Genomic DNA, 19,955 nt, shown 5'->3' with positions numbered 1-19,955 from the left:
AACTCCTCTCCCAGCTCATCGCTGCTTAGTTATTTTTATCCTGGACTTCAGATTACAAACTGCTCTCCAACAGCAGCTCACTCAGCTTGAGGCAGTGGTTAGCAGTCTTTGTGTGGCTTAGCTCTACTCGAGGAAACCAGTATTTTTCATCTTACTTTGAGGTTTTGTTTCTCAGCTTTTAGGCTATGCCATGTCTCCAGTGTGCTACAAAAGTGTTCTTGCCCTGACAGAGCCAGAGCAATTCCTAGCAAAACTTATTAGCTTGGGCTTGATGATTCACCTGTAAAATGCTTCACTGTGTTCCTGGGGAACCTGAAATTAAGCCTAGTGACTATGGAGCATCCAGCACAAGGACCACCTTCTACAAGCTCTGTGTCACCACCTCGTGGATTTTTGGAATCCAAAGGACAATAGAGAAGGCAAAAAAATCATCCCTGACACACATAGAGAGTTCCTAGAAGCAATGAGAACTTCTAAGCTGTGTTAAGACAGGCTCCCTCAGTTGTCATACTGAGATTTAATGAGATTGAATTGCACAAAGTGTTCTTTAATTTGAAAATAATTAAAAGCCAAGAGCTCAGTTTATCTCCTTGTGACTGTAAAGAACTTTACTGCAAAAGTGGTTCACATTAGGCATATTTGAGCACAGTATAAAGCTCTGTTTCTCTGATTAGACTATAATGAAGATAAGCATGAAGCAAAATTTAAGATATTTCAGGACTTTTCTTTCAAAATACATGCACAAATCAGGAGTTAACTTGGTATTCTTTTTTTTTTTTTTTAAATATGCCATCAAAAGAACATCAAAATCATTCTAGAAAGTAATTTAAGAAAACAAAATTCCCAAAATTTTTATAGTCAGGTGGTTCAGGAGCTTAAAAACCACAAGAACCAATTTCTAAGGAATTGAGGTGTATGAGTGCCTCAGATTTAACACAAAATGAAAATTCTGGTGTAATTTTTGGTTTGGGAAACATTTCAGTTATTCCTAAAAGTGTGACTAGTCTCTGTTTCCACACATTTACCATAGGAAGCAACACTTGCCTCTTTATTTTTCTACCTCAGCTAGCTAGAGAGGTTTTACAGTGGCCAAATCCTAAAAGAAGGAGAATAAATTAATTGTTCTGTGTCATGCAATAAATGCCAATGAGCCAATGTGCTTCCAAGGCTCTCTATCCATTTGATCTTCAAGTAATGCTAAATTTGCAATTTTGACATGTTCTTCTAAAACTAGCGAACAGATTTTGGGCCTACAATATTTTTCAGATTTTCTTCCCATTTATTCCACAGATGACCCCCTCAGCTTTATTGGTTTATCATCTAACGCAACTCCAGCTGAAAAGACAGTTCAGCTGACAGCCAAGGGGAATCGCACTGCCTCTGTGTCTGCTTGCTGCCACTTATTCAAGCCTGCCACTTATTCAAGACTGCCAGGAAGCACTTGTCTGAGCTCATAATTGTGAATGAAATATTTGATCTAGAGTAACAGCACAATTCAATTAGTGTTTTAACCAAGTGTGACCGTACATGTTGTTTAGGCAGCTCTCTGAGTATTTTCAATTATGTTTTGTAATGAGAAATTAGGAACAAGCAGTGATAAACTAGGAGCACTGAATTTTTTGCATGACTGTTCCTTTAATGGCTTCAAGCAAAAGGAAAAATAAAGTTTCTTTCCTCTGTTCTGAGAGAGTCATGACACTTACCTGGGCATACACACAGTTTTATAAGAATTAAATGGTGTGTTTTCCTACTGAAATTTGTAAATTTTATCCCTGTATGGGACAGCACAAGATTTTGTGCATTTAGAAGCAAATGATCAGTTTGCAGACGTCTAGAGAACAAAATAATTTCCATCTTGTCAAATATTAACTTTTTTATTTGTTCTAAAAACAGTAGGGTAAAATTCAGCAAGAAATAGTAAAAATATCACAACTGTAACATACAAAATCTCATTATGAAAAAAAAAATCCTGTACCAATTAAAATCTACAAAGTTTTGAGGAAAAGTATCAAAGCATTTTCCAATTCTGCAAAGAGTTTGGATGCATACACGAGAGTAGTCTCTTTAAATAAAAGTAAGCATAAGAAATAGATGTGCAAGCACGCAGTATTTTAAGCTCTAGGAGTAAACAGAATGTGCTTTCTATCAGAACTGTTGCAATGATTCAAATGCTGATCCCCAAGCTCTTTTAGGAGTCTAACATTGGGATATCAGATTAATAAAATGTGGAGCAACAAGGACACCTTGAGGACAGTTAGAAAAATGCAAAAATTTCTCTTCCGCATTGATATGGGAGGATTTAGATTCCTTGTAGGTCTAAATTCCTTGGAATTGCCACATGATGTAAACTATAACCTTCTAAAAGTCTTTGGCAAAGTCCTACAAGTCCCACAAGTCCCACAGAGTATTATTAATGCAGAGCTTGGTCAGCACTCCTGAGATGCTAGAATATGTGCTTACCGAGTAGGTTAACTTACTTGCTAAGAGTTTTGAGGACAGACGTGTTCTTGCAACACACTAATCTTGCTGTTCTGAGTTGCTTTTCTCCTTGTTACAGAAGTAAAAAAATTTCCTTCCCACTGCTCAGCATAGTATTACACTGTACATATTTTTAAAAAGAAAAGTATAAAAATCGTAAAAAGGTTTCTGAGGAAGTATTAAATGAAAATCTACACACAAATTAAACTTCCACAGTTCTTTGTCCCTCTCTACAAGTTTCAAGTATTCCTTTAAATTTGTACCTTTAAAAAAATGATATAACTAAACATTTTCAAATTAAAAAAAAAAAAGATGGGAAGAGGAAGAAATCTTATGCTTCTTATTTTGCTTAAGAATTTTTGCACTTGAAAAAGCATTTTTTCTTTTTTTTTTTAAGTATAGCTCTAAGTTAGAACTGGAGTTGTGGGGCCGTTTGTAGAGCTTTCTGTTCCCTTAGTGCTATCTGCAGCTTTAGAATCATCATGTATTTCAGGTGGCTCATTTTCCTCTGGTGTTGGTGGAGTAAGATCAATAGTGATCAAATCAGTTTCCTGATCTGTTTTTCCTACTTCACTGCAAAATTCAACTTTATCTTCCTGTCGACTGTTCTTCTTTATTTGTCCATTCTGTGCAGGGTAGGTACTGGCAATGGTGTCATACAGAAACTGGTAATGATCCTTAAAGATAAAGCAAAGAAAGTTAGTGTGAATGGAATGCTCAGACTCCAAGAATAAACCCATTCTTTCTCTGTTTTCTTGAATTTTAGAAATGTAGCATGTAGTTGGACATGATAGACTGCATATGAAGCAGCCTGCACAGTTTTTGGCATGCAGAGTGTTGCTCCTATGGTTTGTTCCGATTTCATGCGTATGTAACGTCTCTGAAACTGCCTTCATTGGACATTCCAAGTTGTCACTCAATAACCTCCTGGTTGATAAAGTACCAAAAATATGTTTTTTAGAGTACCTAAGCTGTAAACAACACATATTGTAAGGAATTTAGGAAAGTCACCTAATAACGTGCCCCATATTAGGTCTGGTTTGTTAGTAAATGCACAGTGTGTGCCACAGAGCCTGTTCCTCTGAAGTGGCTGAAAGAAAACAGTCAGTGCAATGGAGTGAGCCTCCTAACTGCAGAACTCCAGGGACACTGCGTGTACATCCCTGAAGCAACTGCAGGAACAGCAATTTATGCAATTTACAATTTCATACTATGGAAACTTTCCCAAAGGTGTTACAGAATTGCAGCTCTGGACATCTCACAGACTCATTCATTCCCATCAGTAAGGGCTGATGCCCAAATAGTGGTAAGTGGCTGTGAATGCTCCGGTTAGAGTAAGTGTTCTGTATACAGCAATTATGCATGAGGTTATGAGAACATTCGTGACCATGATAAGTAATCTCATAATTTTTTCTGTTAATTTGTAAGATTTACTTACAAAGGTGGGGACCACTCCCAGCCTGGTGCGACGAAGAGCTTTTACTACTTGGAAAACATCTATTACTTCTTCTGTTTCTGCACTTTCCAGGAGGGTCATTAAAGCACAAAATACACCAGTCTGCTGTGATCCATCACTAGAAGACAATGCAAAATGTACATGTAAATTTACAACATAAAATCAGCAAGTCTTCTGACTTAATGTTAGATATATTTCAAAGCCTTCATAAAGAATTACTTTTCCAAGGCATTTTTTACTGGACTGAAATTGTCCCAATTAAGTGTAAGAGTGGGACTTGCACAAGACATAGTTTATCTAGAGGTTACTTGGATCTCAAATGCCACTTAAGGGGAAGACCGAAATTCAAAATTTCAGATTTATAGTCTCAACTATTGTTAGCAGGATTATCTTGTGGTTTAGATGCTATGCAAGTCTACTCCTGGAAATGGTCCTAAAAAAGCAGACATATATTGGAGCAAGAAATGAACCTAAGAACTCCACTGGATCTTCCTTAGTGTATGCTACAAGTGCACTCTGACATAGCATTTCACCAGGAAATAGCAGTGCCAGCCAAGAGCAGTCAGCTCTTAACACCTATTCTGCACCCATGGGAAGTGTGCTTGCTTTTCACCACTATAATCCAAAAGGTCAAGCTTGAGCAATTCAAGGAATCTTCTAGGGAGAGCTGAATCTCCAGACATATGGAAAGGCTTGGGTGAAAAGGTAGGCATCCCGGAATTATGGTTACTATGTCTATGCAGAACTTGGAGCTAGTTGAACACGTGTGCTGAATTTAGACCTACCGGCAGTGGACGACAAGTGGGACACTGCGGGTTCTCCTGCTGTCGTCAGTGACTTGTCTGGATGGAATTTTTTGTTTAACTTTCTCAATCATGCTGACTAAATCTTTGGGGGTTTCTGGAACATCAAAGCCACTCCACTTATGATACTGATACTGATACACCTTCTGTGTTTCTTTTGTCTGAAAAACAGCAGTGGAGATGTTGTCAATGTTCAGGTTAAAATAAAGATTCACATAGTACCTCTATTGCTGCTGATTTACGAAGGAACAATTATATTCCTGAGGAACTGCAGAAGCATGTGAGTTCTACCTCATGAATATGAGGTAGGTAGACATCCAGGCTTTGCTCAAAATACAAAACACAGTCTTTAGACTCCACTACCACCATCTCAGCAACTCACTAAATAGGAAACTTGAGCTAATTTATCATGATTAACTTCTGGTCTGGAAGAGAAACTTGAGATTAGCTCAGCTGGTTAGAGCATGGTGCTAATAATGCCAAGGTTGTGGCTTTGATCCCTGTAAGGGCCATTCCTTTAAAAGTTGGACTTGATAATTCTTGTGGGTCCCTTCCAACTCAGAAGATTCTGTGATTCTGTGAAAAATATTTCCATTTCTTAGAGCAGGAGGTAACTGTAGTGGGAACTACCCCTTCTCTTTCTTTAGGCTAAGTTTATAAATTTGTTTTCAAATTGAAAAATTCCTTTAAAACTTCCTTTTGGAATTTGCAAAGAAACTCCTACCTTCAGATGTGTAACATCAAATGCCCGTATGGTATAGCTTGGGCAACGGTTGACATCTGTCATTTGAACTTCTATGCCATCGTGTGTTTGTTTTTCTTCTCCCCAGTACTGTGCACAGAGTTCCTAAAATGGATAAAAGTACAAGTCAGTGATTACCATTCAGATCTGCTTTTATTTTGCCTTCCACATTCACTTACAGAATGTACTGACTTTAAAGCAGTGGGAGTTTCATTGTATTTTAAAATATTTAAAATATAGCATCATGGACTCTTACCTCATTAGAATGTAAACTAAGTAGGTAAATAATAGAACAAATTATATTGGAAATACAAATTCCTCATCCTATGAAACATGCTTAACTGCAGCAAGGGAATGAGAGAGTGCAGTGCAGTGTTTTCTTTGCATATATGTCAGTGTGCAGACGATGCCCCCACCTGATCTCCTTCTTTCAGCTCTGTCAGCATAACAATGACTTTGACTTTTCTTTGGAACACCATTTGCCAGAAGTCAGAAATAGTTTCCTGCAGTGGTCCCTGTGTTGCAATCATGGTTTTCGAACCCCAGTAACCCTAAAAAAGAATTTTTTTCTCTTGAATTCATTTGAAATGTAATTGTCAAATAATAGAACTTATTGTCATTTAAGGAATACACAGTGAAATAAACTAATGAACCATTTTGTTTAGAGGGAAAATACACCTATCACAGTACACAGTGGTCTTACGGGAATTCTACTGTTCAACTGACATTAAACTCAATCCTCCTAACAAGAATATCACTTCCAGACTGACAACAAGGTATATTGATGCTGCAGTGGGTGAGACCTCACCCTGCCATTTTCTGCAAAGCATATTTTTAAGGGCTAAAACATTCAATTCTACACAGTCATTTAATTTTGCCACTAAGATTTTGTATTTATACCACACAAAGTTGGTGCACCAGTCGGTTCACTCTGAGCAACCTAAAAATAAAGATACATTTACCCTGAATAGGGATCCTAACTGTGCAGAATTTCAAAGTATTCAGACAAATGGAACTTAGCTAGTAATTCTATTTAAATCCATTACTTCAATAGTGACTGATATCTGCTCTTCTTCTTTGGATGTATAACGATACCAAAAAACTGATGGCTATAATTTTAACTAATAGCATTTTTGGTATATGTGAATAACTATACTCATATTTCACTAGCAGGGAAAATATTAATATGGTTCAACTTGTTGGCAGATGCCCACTAATAGAAATACATGTTATCATGAGGCCAGTCTGAAGACTAGTGATTTTGAACATAGATGGATTTGCCAATCAACTATCAGATCTTTCTCCCTTATTCAAGTAATTCCTATTCTATTTTGAAACCAACAAGAGAGTAGGAGCTCAAGCTAGAATATAGTTTTAGCTGAAAGCTTGTGAAATACTTATAGTGGATCCTCTAAATACATACAGTTATGAAGGAAGCATTGATGTATTTGCTTGATTCCTCACAGTCGCTGTCCTCATCCGAGGAATCATCTGAATCATGTTCACCCTCCTTATTGCATTCGTCTTCGTGCCTGATCGGCACTCGGTTAAAGTCATCTGCGTGAGACAAAGTGTCACCCTCACAGCACACAGCCCCTCAGATATGGCATTAGTGGGGCGGGGAAGGGGGGGGAATAGGAAAAGGCCAGTCCTTTCACAACAGACTGCAGAACAAAGGCTGCCTTGTTTGAAATAAACACTCCAAATAATTCACAGGTCAAAAACTCGTCTCTCCTTTTTTAAAACACTATGAGAAGTTTCTAATTTTACAGTTTGAGAAAACTAATCAAATACCGCAGTGTAAGGTAATTTGTTCTTATAGAAGAAAACAGCTAAAATAAGGGAAGGTTCATGGATATACTTACATGGAATTATGTTGGCATTCCTATTTTTGCTTCTATTTTCCTCACGATTCCCAGTGTTCTGTGTCCGCCATCCCTTATAGGAAGGTAATCGCTAAAAAAAGAGTATGTTTGGTATTATGCTTGAATAAAATAGTTCCTGAGATCATTGCCTCCCCTCGACACACCCTGCCTTCACCTCACAGTGCCTCACTCCTTACTTTAACTCTTTAAACTTTGGTCACATCTCAACCACAGTTTAAAAATACCTGCTACACCTATACTACTATAGCACAGGGCATCATGCACACAGACACAAGTAATCATTCTGTGATCTCCAACTTTGTTAAAAATATCAACACCAAAAGTAGAAATAAAATATCCTTAATGTACAGCTTTTTTTCATGGAGGTAAAGAAACTCTTTCTGTGCTAGAGAAATAAAATAGCACCAAAGTGATCTATTACATACAGTATCTCGATCTCATGACTATTGTGCAAGGTGCCTTCTGACATAAGTGGGAAGTAAGGGCAACTCGAGTGTAATGCTTATTTACCTGAAATTCTGCCTCCAGCAGAGAAGAATCACTCGGGTGGTCTTTCCTTTTCAGGTTGTTAAGGTAGGAATGCAGCTCTGAGAGACTGACCTCTGTTTCTCCATACTGATTGTATTCCACGAGTGCTTGATGAATAAGGATGTACTGCGACTGGTGTTTCCCATTTGCAGAGTTTAAACATGAAGTTATTAAAGAGTAAAAAAAAAATCAGATCACTTTTTAAAACCACTCTAAGGAACTATTACTCCCATGGTATCATTAGTGTTAATATTAAGCATTAACATTAAATAGGCATTAAATTCAAGTATTAAATACAGGTATTAAAACTGCAAAATACTTAAATAAGTAAAAAACATACTTCGCATCAGACCACAACTTCTGGTGTACTCTCAACTCAACTGAAAATTGCACTTAGGCAGACAGTTTTTAGAATTTGAAAATTAAGTCTGACCCTGCAATCCCAATTTTGTGTTTGTGAATTCCATGCCAAAAGAGGGATTATCAAATCTAAGTTGGTTTAAGTGATCTCTTCTAGACTCTAAACTTAAAAAGTTGAAGTTTCTAAAACTGAAAAGTTATCTTGGAATCTTTTCTCTCTATTAATATTTTCCGGAGCTACATTTTCTACGAACAGCTTCAACTGAACTGTAGCAGCACCCAAGACTGAGCAGTGCACTTCTGAGAAATACTGATGAAGCCCTAGCAATGGAGAGTTCTAAGTGACAGGAATTTTAGTGACATACCTCTACTTGAACCATGAGGCATCGCTGCCGACGCAGCTTCACAACGTAGCCGTAAACATCCACTCTGCCTTCTGCATCCAGCCCCTCCAGCATGGCATCGATTCCTATATATGTCCCAGTGCGCCCAACACCAGCACTGCAAAGCACAAAGGGATCTGTTTATTGAGAGGGAATGGCACCCCTGGTCCCACTCTGAGGGCAGCAGTCCTTGAGAGAGGGAAAGTGAAAAAGTGTAACAACAGAATTCAACCCAACTGAACACAGTTCTTGCTGTAAATTAACTGGCAACACAAACAGCGATGAGTTTGTATTTCTAGTATCTTTTAATGAAAACAAGGCAAATATTGCCAAATGTGATGCTTATAGCCAGAGCAGCCCAACACTGGCTGTTTTCCAAAAGTCTGTATATCCTCACGTTTTACCAACCTGAATATCTTCAATGTCCTTCAGAAAACAGGCCTCCTTGTGACTCTCTGGCTGCCTCATTTTCAAGTATTCAAACCACAAAATTTCGGATCAGACACTTTTGCCACCTCCCTTTTTTAAATAGCTTCATTTCATTTTTATTTAACATTAAAATTTTTTTAAAGAATAATATGTATTTACCTGCAATGAACTACTATTGGGCCACTAAAAAAGTTGCTGAGAGCATTAACTCTGCGTCGGAGTTTGAGAAGGAGATGTGGATCCTCAGGGACTCCATGGTCTGGCCAGCTTGTGAACTGAATATGAGTGACATCTCTTCCAGCTGTCCTTTCTCTTCCCTAGAAAAAGTGAAGTGTGGGGGTTTAATATCTCTCTCTATATACATATGTGTGTACATAAATCCAAGTCACTAGAGTAAAGCTTAAAGCGTGTGAAGTCTTGAGTCCTACTTTGATATGTCACTGCTAGACTAAAAGAGGACATAGATTTTGATAAACATGATTATAAAACAAAATGAGAAAAACATCTCAGTGACATTTTTTTACTGGCTAAGATTTAGTATGGCTATATGAGCATTTCCCCAGTAATGAACCTCCAAATTCTTATTCAAAGTTGAATTATCCAGTTGTGGCAGAGTTATTCATACAATTATTTGCCATTGTTTCAGTAATTATACATCACTATTCTACCAGAACTGCAGAAGTCTCCACTTTCTTGCCAGGTACCACTCTTAAATTCCACAACAAATATTCATTTTCTCTATATAAATATGATGTCAGCAGAACAAAGGGCAGACAGCTCTAAAAATATCAGCCCTCAACCTGCTGCAGTCTCTCATTTCTAACGTCAGATTGCTCAAGTGATGGAGCAATGTCCTTGTTAATAGCTAATTCTTAACATCCTGATATTCTCACTGACTTCACACTATGTTACAACTTTCTTTCAATCAGACCGCTTCCTGAGTAAATTTTAAAGCAACATGAGACAGCAGAATAGGACTTTCCAGCTGTAATCATGGATAAAGATGGGTGGAGTCTGTTCCCTTCGCTGAAGATCTGTCAGCAGATTTACTCTTTGAATCTTAATGCTTTTAGCTATGACTTATGCTCCATTTATCCTCACTGAAACAGTTTTCAAAGGGCCTAAGATTGAGCATTTGGCCTCAGATGGCAAATTTTGTTCTCAATTACACATAGAGCAACTAACATGATTTCAGCTGTATAAAAGGTAGAAATTAACCAGCCTTAATGATTCTACACATAGATAAATGGTAATTTTAAAATACTTATGCTCATAAATGCACTTGGGAATTTGTGATTGTCCCCCTGTGCAATTATCATGAGGGTAGATAATGGTGATCTGTGAGTCACGTTGATTTTAGTTGCAGAGGGTTATGCTGAGATACACACAAACCAGCAAAATTTCTGTGTTACAGAACAAACTAACGTCTAAGGAAACCACAGTGTGCATATTAATTTTTTTACTACTTTGCATATTAGTAGTTTCATCTTGAATGTAGATTGTAGAAAATTAAGGAAAATACATTTTGAAGTTGGGAAATACATATCTAACTCATATTTCTTGCAAGGAAGGACACTAAGTTTTCTAAGAAGTTTTCTTGGAAGCTATATGTTGCTTGGGAAAATACAGCAGAGTGTCTTCCATAGATATCTGACTCTTGTCTGTTAAAAGTACAAACTCCAAACAGACACTCCAGTTCCAGTCAGTCTCACACTTTTGAATCAACTTACATTTGTGATGTGTAGTTTCTGAATGACATAGTCTGGACATGTTTTACTTTCATTGATCTTCACAATGATGTCCCCAAACGTTGCAGATCCATTCTCCATTGATGGCCAGTACTGGGCACACTTGTTCTATGAAGATATGAAGTTAGGTGAGCAGCACGACAGCAAAGCGGCAGAGAGCTGAGAGCTAGAAAAAAGTCTGATTTAAAATAGATGGCAGCTCAGTATAGTTTTTCCAACTTCTCACAGGTCTTGTCCTCTCCTGAAAAGGCTGGCACTGCTTAGGTAAATAATTCCAAATATCCAGCAATTCAGGTCTCTGACCTGAAGTTTATGGTCATTTTGAATTTAATTTCAGATGTAAAGTAGGGAAAAATACGTCCTGTACACTAGTTGAAAAAGTGAACAGCAACTGCTGCTGGTGCCTGAAGGCTGTAGAAACATTTTTGCAGCTATTTCTACGGCTTCTTTTTCAGTCTTCAGTGAGGGATGTTGCTCTTGCCTGCCTATAACATCAACTTGGGTGTGCTGTAAATCTGCATGCTGCCAACATCTTTAAAAGCAGTTAAAACAGCAGATCCCCTTCTTCCTGCTGTACCTGGAATAAGGAACAAAAGCAAGCCAGAAGCACCCAACGTTCCAGTTAAATAAGGGGCAAAGACAACAGGTAAAAAATATTCTATTTAGGATTTACGGAGGACATTGCCAGAATGTCAGAATAGACAGAAGAAAAAATACTAACCACACCTTTTATGACAGTTCTGTGAGGAGCTAGAGTTCTACCCTGAGCCCTTTTCTGGGTTAATTAATTGTAATTTGGAGGCTCACCCTCTGCTACTTACAGATGTGACTAAAGTGATATTTTCTGATAAGACTGGTAATTCATAAGGCAACACTGTTTTGTCATGCTTTCCAATACAGGTTCTACCACAACAACAGAACAGCAAAGAATGAAAACAAAGTACTAAGAAGAAAATGTAATTCAGCACAGCACAGCAACCCACTCTGTTTTCAGACAAAAGAAGGACAGAAAGGTAGACAGAAGGATAGAAGGATGAATGTTTCTCACCCTCTTTCCTTCCTCACAGCGAGTCACCATGACAATAATGGTTGCCTTCTGTTCCCAGATCATTCTCCAGAAATCATCTGTGGTTTCATCCTTGGGGCCTAGTAGGAGATATTTTAAGGGACTTTTTCAGAGTGCAGCCCCATGAAAACACACTTGCCTTCTTGACATGCTTAGCCATGCAGTCTGAAAAGCTAAGCAATCACACAAATAAGAGCCACACACTTGATTTCATTATGGTTGCTGCCATGTGGCTACAACATTTTAAACGTCTCATACGTATCTTTAGTGCATAGCTATGAAATCTGAAAACTTTTGGTGTTAAATTATACAATATGAGAAATCTGCCTTTGAAGTAAAATTTATTAATCTTCGCAAAATTCCCTAAGCAAAAACTCATTGACAACTATTTCATATCAAATTTCAAAATTTCAGACTTTCATTTTTTCCTTTAAATTTACAAATAGGCTTTTAGTACTCTAAAAGAAATGGGTGAATAAAGAAAGCATATTCTTTTAAGGTTAAAAATTACCTTGTGCAGCAATGTATTTTCTTGGTTCTTTGAAGCCCTAAAAAAGTACATTGTTATCAACCTTTAGAAAGCAAGCATGAACAGTCAAAGATTTTCAACTTTAAAAAACAAATTCAATATACAACAGTTCAATAATACTGAATACATTACAAAGTTGGAAACAACTCAAATGGAAATCCTTAAAGGTGTTGATGCATTAAATGTACAGACTATAGGATTTCTTCAATAGTGTCTAAGATTTTTTTCAGTAAAAGTCACTCACATCAATATAACTTGCATTGATATAGTCCGATCCTGGATCTCCTGGGATCTCTGAGAGCTCAACACGGTTATGGTCATCTGTTTAAATAATTAAAAAAAATAAATTATATTATCTCAAGGCAGTGAGAAATCAAATATTTATAAAATGCACAAAAATTATAGCAAATACTCACATGGAAGAATATCAATGTAACGGTTTTTGTTCTGATTATGGCTCTTTTTGGCCTCCTTTATAGAAAATTTACTGAAAACTCTAGGAATACTCTGTAAAATACAATTTTTCTTTTATTAAATAAGTGTATATTTTAAATAGCTTCTACTTACAGTCAAATGCATATGGAAATAAGTTGGTATTACTGAATCTGGAAGATAATATTCTACTTTATACAATATTACTTCATATATTTCTTATATCTGAAGTAGAAAAAATTTCTTTTCCTCAATATAGATAATATATATCTCCACAATTATATATTATTTATATCCCCATGGCTATGCAGTAAGAGTATAAAACATATGCATTAAAAGGTACTTTAAAATGAAAAATATTTAGACTGCTTATTTTATATTTTTGCTGAAAAACATTTTCAGGGAAAAAAAAGTAGTCATCTTACAATGAGGAGAGATTGGTAGCAAAATTAACTGAGGCCTATTTGACCTTAGATGAGAATTTGCTCAATTTTCTAGATTATTTATTTATTTCTAACTAGTACTTCAAACACGCTCCCAAACGGAATTTTTCCAACCACCTGCCTAAAAATCTGTGGTATATTTTGAGCCAAGGACAAACCTGAAATTCATCCAAGAAAAGCCTTCCTTCATCTGCAATCTTCCTCTTGTATGTGTCCAGCAATTGCTCTGAAGGTATTGGTTCTATGTTGAGAAGTTGCCTCTCATCCTCTTTAACTGTGTCAACAAGTTGAACATTTATTGTTACTGATGTTGAAGATGTTCATCACATTACTGAAATGTGATTCTTGCATTGTCAGGTGAATTAACAGATGGACAAACTTCTTTGTTTTAACAGCATGTTTATTTTTTTAAAAACTGGTGTTGCCTGAGCCAGCTGTGAGAAGACAGGTCATGGGAATAACAGAACTTTTCCAGCTCTGCTGCCTGACTGGAGACACCTCCGGAGGAAGCCTCATGCAGGGACACTGCACCAACAGTGCTTTTGTACCAAGTGTCCACTGCCACATTCAGGTCACACCCACAGCCCCAAGGCCACAGGAGTTACACAGCCTTGCCTTCTACTTCAGTTCTGATCAGTTATTGCCAGTGGTACAGGGAAATACTGTGCAAACAACCTACAGATGCAATACATTGCCTGATTTTCCAAGTTTCCTCCAATTTATTCTCTGAGTTGCAATTATCTGTTATATCCTCTCAAATGACAAAGTAACAACTGAACAAGTTTTAACACCTCCTATTAGACATTTATAAATTTTTTATTTACATTGAAAAGTTGTATTTTTTAGTAACCGTGTATCTAAGCTAATGGATTTGAATCTCAACACAGTATGTAATATAGCTAGTTTCTGTGCGTTTAAGTGTTCTAAATAGTTTTTTTCTTTAAGCTTTCTGGTATTGACTGATCCTGTCTTTCTTTACAGGCTTTGAAATCTTGTGCAAAAAGTTGCATAAAACGTTTGGTTTCACATTTGGGATTTGAAAGCCTTCAAAATTTTTCAGTAAAAAACAACTGGCTAATGTTTAATTTCTTGTTTTGAAAAAGGCACACAGAAAAGGGAAATTCTGGTTGAAGCTCTATTTGATTCTGGGCTTAGTCTCAGTGTTAAAAATACCACAAACATTGTCTGGGATAATAAAATTGGGTTTGTAATTAAATACTAACTAAGAATTTTCCAAATACTGACAAACTTTCAGTTCATTAATGTATAAATACTTGTCCCACAAATTTACTGAAGTATTTTTTCCTCTGTATAAGGTGTTATCATGTTGATATTTGTAATCTACGTATACAACCCAGAATGTCAACAGTCCAAAGGCGGCAGCAAGACCTGAAACTAATTTTATTTCCACTTGCTAAATAAAGACTCACCTGCAACAAGGTTCACATCTTCAGAAGAATTGCTGTAAGAAGCAAAAGCATCTGTAAACACTTTGACCAGTAAGACATATATATGATAATGAGTTAAATAAAATCAATTTTGTATGTGAACATCAAGGCTGTTCTTAGCCACCAAACTGCATTACAAGCTCTCTGTGAAACAAGTGCAACAACTGTGACTATGCAGAGTTGTTTAAGATCCTTGTCTTCCTACCCTGAGCACTACTGAGGGGGAGAAACAAGGGGACCATATCAAAAAGTTTTGCCCCTTGCATAATTTTGTCCATATCACCTACTGCAAACTTATCTTTAATTTCTTCACTGGAGTGGCTGCCCACACCATCCTTATTTCTCTTGTTTGCGATAGAAAACCAACACATGCGTAAAACATAATGAAGTTTAAATGCTAAGCAGCCAAAACCAAGTCAGACTCTTTGGAGCTATACAAGCAAAAGCAGTTTTGCTTCCCTAAGCATAGAAATTTGCATCTGAGCAAGAGCAACTCCCTATCCCACTAAGGGGAAGGGAGGGGAAGGGAAAGGGGCTGAAGAGATGAGACACCAAGTTCTGTTGTTGCCAGAGGGCTGAAAGGTTTCAGAAGAAGTTGCCCAAACTCTTCTGTCTCTACCAGCAGCAAATGCCCCCTCACACGTTGCACCACCTCCCCTCACAGCAATAGCAGAAGTCAGCCTGGCTCGCCAGGACTCTGGCACAGGTATTGGGGAAGGCAATGGTCACTCCTCCAGCACCATGCACTGTCCTACAGAACTGCTGAGTCACCTGGAGACTACTGTAATAAACGAAGTCTCCCTCAGATATTGTTTGGGGCCAACAAGTGTTTGAAAGAATTCCATGGAAGTTTGTATTATTTTCATTGCTTTTGATTTAAATCATGAAGGAAACATTTTCCAGGTATTTCTGAATATTTTTTCACAAAACTAGGGACAAGACATTTTGTTCTAACAGATCAGTCCTTCTGTGCCTTGAACAAGGGTATAGCAGAAAGATTCTATATCTATTTCATTGTGTTGTCAGACAAACAAAAAAATGAGCTTCTTTTGAAACAATTAAAAGGTAAAAGGATATCTTTTCCCAGTATTAATAAAACATCAAACTTGCAACATTTTTCCACTATCCACTGAGAAATCTTGGGAAAAAAACCCAGAAAGCTCCTCCCCCACATTTTCGAAAGAAACATGAACCTTACCTAAGTTTTTTTTGGTGAAGATCATAGATTTTGTACAGAACCAGGAGTAAAGCAATTGATGTCACAATGATCAAAAATGCCAAGAATATAATCAGGGCTTTAGAATTGTCTGGCAACAGAAAAAGAATATATTTTTATTATTTTAATTCCTTTTTTTTATCTGTATACTTCCTAGAACCAGGGCTCATTGATTTTTTTTTTTGGTTTGGTTTGTTTTGGTTTTGGTTTTATTTTCAGAAAAGAACTAAACAATTATTTTTATGTGTTTGGTTTAAGTTTACTATTCCAAAATAGAGAAGGGAATTTTATTTCTTCATTTTTTCATTTTATTTCTTCATTAAATTTCTGTTACAATTAAGTCTCTTCATTCTTTATTTCCCTTTAAACTCCCCATGTCCACCTGTTAAAATGCTACAACTCACTAGTTCATCGTTACCACACTTGTCTCCTGCTCTGTGTGACCTGTACTCCCGAGCAGTGGAGCTCTCACTTGCTCTTGACCTGAACATTGGGAATCTCTGCCAAGGCACAGATGTTCAGCTCTTGAAATGCAGGATCTGAACATGGGAAAGTAATCCTAAACTGAATAATTTAAGCTGGAGAAATTAATTTCTACTTGCATTTGAATGTTTCCTGAAGAAACCACAGCTGCGTAATAATTCTGAATTATGATCAATGACTTGACAACATGATCTGTTATATTAATACTTAATTAAGATAATATTTTTAAATGCAGATCAACTATGAACTATAAAACAGGCAGTTTGGATTTTTAATTATGAGCAATTTAATGGAATTCACAATTTACATTATTTATATTATGCTAAAGTCTAAAGGTGAAAAGGCTGTATATATTTACTTACATCTGGTTTTTATGCTCCCCTGTACTGCCTCCCCTCTATGTACATTGTTAAACACTGAGATCTGTTTGCAGTGGGTGAGAATAATAGAGATGTTAAGGTACAAAAAGCAAAAATTTCTGCATACGATTTATTTTGAAAATAAAGCACAATGGATATTGAAATTCATCCATTTTCAATTAATCAATCTCATTGACAGCAGCATCTGCTATATCTCTGTATAGCCACTTATAGTGCAGCTCAGGTTTCTACCCAAGTTACAGCAAAATCTAGATCCAAAAATATGGAGATGACAAGAAAAAAAATTAGCAAAACAGGGAACACATCTTACAAAATCAAAATCAGATGCACCTCAAGGAAAAATCAACTTTATCTCTTATCAAGTCTCTCAAATCTAAAAAATAACCATACAATATATAAAAAAACACTCATTTGCTTCAACAGTACATATACAAATAGTTAACTGAATTTGATATTTTTAATACAAATTTCTGTATAGGAAATAATTAATAGAAATTTAATTCAATAAGCTGGTTTCTTGCATCATTAAATTTGGATACTTTAATTGGTGTTAAAATATTAACTATGTTTTGCTGTTGTTTATGTTTTGTCATATACTTAACATTTATTCAATCTTTTAAATTTCCTTAATAGAAATTCCTATCAGATCTAAAAGGCACTTTGTACGTCAAATATTTCATGTTGTTTTTTTTTCTTGAGTCTTCTATAACTTGACCCAGGGTCCTTTCCTTACCAGCAAAGGTCATAAGGTTTTCTTTGTTTTTCCAGTAAGAATTGGGCAAAACAAGTGCAAAGGAAAAGCCAGTTTAGAGACAGAGAAGCAAATTCCTTCTGTAAGGAACACTGCTCACTGCATGTGATGTACAGGAAGCTTACAAGAATGCAGAGGTCTTGTGATATTGGGTCAATGCAAGGATCTCTTGCTCCTATGGGACCTCATCTTTATTTTCCAAATACAAAGCTCTCCGAGCAGAATCTGTCAGGAAACTGCTGACAAAATCTTGGAATAAAACCGAGAGTATTCAAGTTCTCTGATACTGCATTTCTTCAGGTAAAAACAGAGACAAGAGGGAAAGATTGTGGGAAAAGAGTGAAACTGATTCCTAAGAGTAATAAAACTCCATCATTCTTACTGGTTACTTTCTTGCCAAACTTTACTGAGAGGAGCTATCAGGATATAAAAAATATTCCTACTGGCCACAGTAAGGGAATCACACAAGATCATTGGTTTTGCAAGCAACAAACCCCAAAAGACTGAAATGTCTGACAGAAGAGAAAATAGAAGGAGGCCTTCAGGAAAGCAAAGAGTTTGACATATTTCTGACGTATTTTGTATGGAAAGAAGGACTGGCTTGTAAGAGGATGATGTAAGAACATAGGAAACGATCTGGACTGTTTTACGTCAAAAATCTTCACAGTGAAAAAATCTGAACAGTTTACTTCTGAGCAATTATCTCAAGACTTAAATCCCACATTTATACTCTGATTGAAATGACAGTCACATATTCATTAAATGAAATATGTTTTAAACACTATGATATCAGTCATACTGAAGAAACTATTTTAAACCTTTAGAAACCTAAAATTTCTCTCTTTTGCAAGTACAAACAATCTATTCAGCTTGTATTTTTCTTGTTGTCAGAACCTATGTGGAATAGCACACAAGGAACTGCTTGATAAGTTAGGCACACATGCATTTTATTTCCAAAATAATAGCTATTTCTTTACATCTGTAGCCTACAGATCCACAGATTAACTCCTCTGCCACTATATTTGCCTTTTTTTCCTAAAATGAAGTATATGCTTCAACAATGAAAATGTTGCAATATTTTATATATTTTAATATAATAAGCCTACTTACCTTAAATGTATAATTTGTCAAGTATGAAAGATCTCCTATTGTAAACTCACAATTCTCGCTTCTCTTATGGGTTTCTCCATCATTCTCCCAAGTCAATTCAAATATTGTTTGTGGTCCATACACTTTTTGACGTTTGCACTTTATTTGGACAGCATTATCAGCTGTCAACTTTGCTTCAACAGCAGTCACTTTCTCTGGAACTGTACACAAAAGAAGTGTTACTGGTACTATTCTCATCATTTCAAACACAACATTTCACACTGTATGTGCTCACATCTATTTATCTTCTCTCTTAACATAAATGTAATACATTTTCTTCCTTAAAAAATTCAGTCCAAATTTAACAAGATAAGTAAAATCAGTTTTGACTTAACCATAGGCTTATCTGAGCTGGAAAAGGTGTGAAGTGGAACTGAAAAGGCTGGGAAGATCAGAAGCCTACTGACAGTCAGGCTGCAAACACAGTATGATGGCAAATCTCTCTCTTACACCTGCCATCACTTTCTCATTCGAAGAACATGGGATGACAGACAAAACAGGAGGACAAAAAGTTTTCCATGTGATATTCATTTCAAAACTTCTATAAATGAAATTTCCTGCCAGGAGTTACTGGTGTGTTAAAGCTGGCCTAAAACCACAACAACTTTTTACTTTTTAATGATACAGAATCCGTTAAGTCTAATCTGTGTTTTCTAACTCTAATTTTGTATTTTGCAGCAAACATGTTTCAGACTGAGGAGCACAGTCCAAGGAACCTTTCACTGAGAGCTTATAAAACCTTTCAGAAAATAAATAACCCTCTCCATAAGGCAGGCCCATTGGCCACATTTCAGGAGAACATCACCATGGAAATTTTCTTCAAAATAACTTCAACTTGCAAACTACTTGCAGTTACTTTTTTCTTCATATAAAGAGCTAAGAGGTGTGAGGCTTTACAAGCAGATCAAATATCTCATGTGGGTATTTTACTTGGCTGAGTGTGAGGTTACGACGTATCTGCTCATTTTTATCCACAGGGCAGATCTGTTATTCCTGTTATTCCACATACTACCGAGAGAGCTGTGACAAGGAGAAAGTGAACTCTTTTGCAGGCAATGTGTTTGTTGAAGATGAAAACACATTTTATAAAATGTAGGGGTTTTCCTGCTTCCAAGGAATTGTGCTCTACTGATACATTGTGCTGTTCAAGAAGCCATAAAACTCTCCCACTCTCTGCTTGACCATGTTGTAACAGTTGGAGAAGGTCTAATCAATACCATTGATTCATGAAGGAAGTAACTTGTT

The 19,955-nt window shown here is 36.5% G+C and overlaps 1 protein-coding gene across 5 annotated transcripts in view; it reads right to left on the bottom strand.

The window, feature by feature from the left end:
* Nucleotides 1-1,855: 1,855 nt before the first annotated feature.
* The window catches only part of PTPRC (protein tyrosine phosphatase receptor type C), a 119,153-nt gene continuing 101,053 nt past the window's right edge, over nt 1,856-19,955 (bottom strand). For all 5 annotated transcript variants that reach the window (XM_039389796.1, XM_039389795.1, XM_039389792.1 and 2 more), the window contains 20 exons: nt 18,672-18,871; nt 16,793-16,853; nt 15,930-16,038; nt 14,714-14,745; nt 13,442-13,557; nt 12,825-12,915; nt 12,653-12,729; nt 12,391-12,427; nt 11,862-11,959; nt 10,796-10,921; nt 9,225-9,382; nt 8,619-8,754; nt 7,876-8,025; nt 7,345-7,435; nt 6,903-7,036; nt 5,896-6,030; nt 5,462-5,584; nt 4,720-4,898; nt 3,917-4,052; nt 1,856-3,155 (listed from right to left, as the gene is read on the bottom strand). In XM_039389796.1, the coding sequence (XP_039245730.1) occupies nt 2,883-3,155; nt 3,917-4,052; nt 4,720-4,898; nt 5,462-5,584; nt 5,896-6,030; nt 6,903-7,036; nt 7,345-7,435; nt 7,876-8,025; nt 8,619-8,754; nt 9,225-9,382; nt 10,796-10,921; nt 11,862-11,959; nt 12,391-12,427; nt 12,653-12,729; nt 12,825-12,915; nt 13,442-13,557; nt 14,714-14,745; nt 15,930-16,038; nt 16,793-16,853; nt 18,672-18,871 (2,462 nt within the window). In that variant the 3' untranslated portion in view covers nt 1,856-2,882. The remainder of the gene's footprint in view (nt 3,156-3,916; nt 4,053-4,719; nt 4,899-5,461; nt 5,585-5,895; nt 6,031-6,902; nt 7,037-7,344; nt 7,436-7,875; nt 8,026-8,618; nt 8,755-9,224; nt 9,383-10,795; nt 10,922-11,861; nt 11,960-12,390; nt 12,428-12,652; nt 12,730-12,824; nt 12,916-13,441; nt 13,558-14,713; nt 14,746-15,929; nt 16,039-16,792; nt 16,854-18,671; nt 18,872-19,955) is intronic.

This window comes from Pipra filicauda, unplaced genomic scaffold, assembly GCF_003945595.2.
Source record: "Pipra filicauda isolate LSUMZ 115617 unplaced genomic scaffold, ASM394559v2 scaffold76_size2844353_pilon, whole genome shotgun sequence".
NCBI classification, from domain to species: domain Eukaryota; kingdom Metazoa; phylum Chordata; class Aves; order Passeriformes; family Pipridae; genus Pipra; species Pipra filicauda.
The sequence above is the reverse complement of the archived record's forward strand: the minus strand, read 5'-3'. Positions and strand labels throughout refer to the sequence as shown.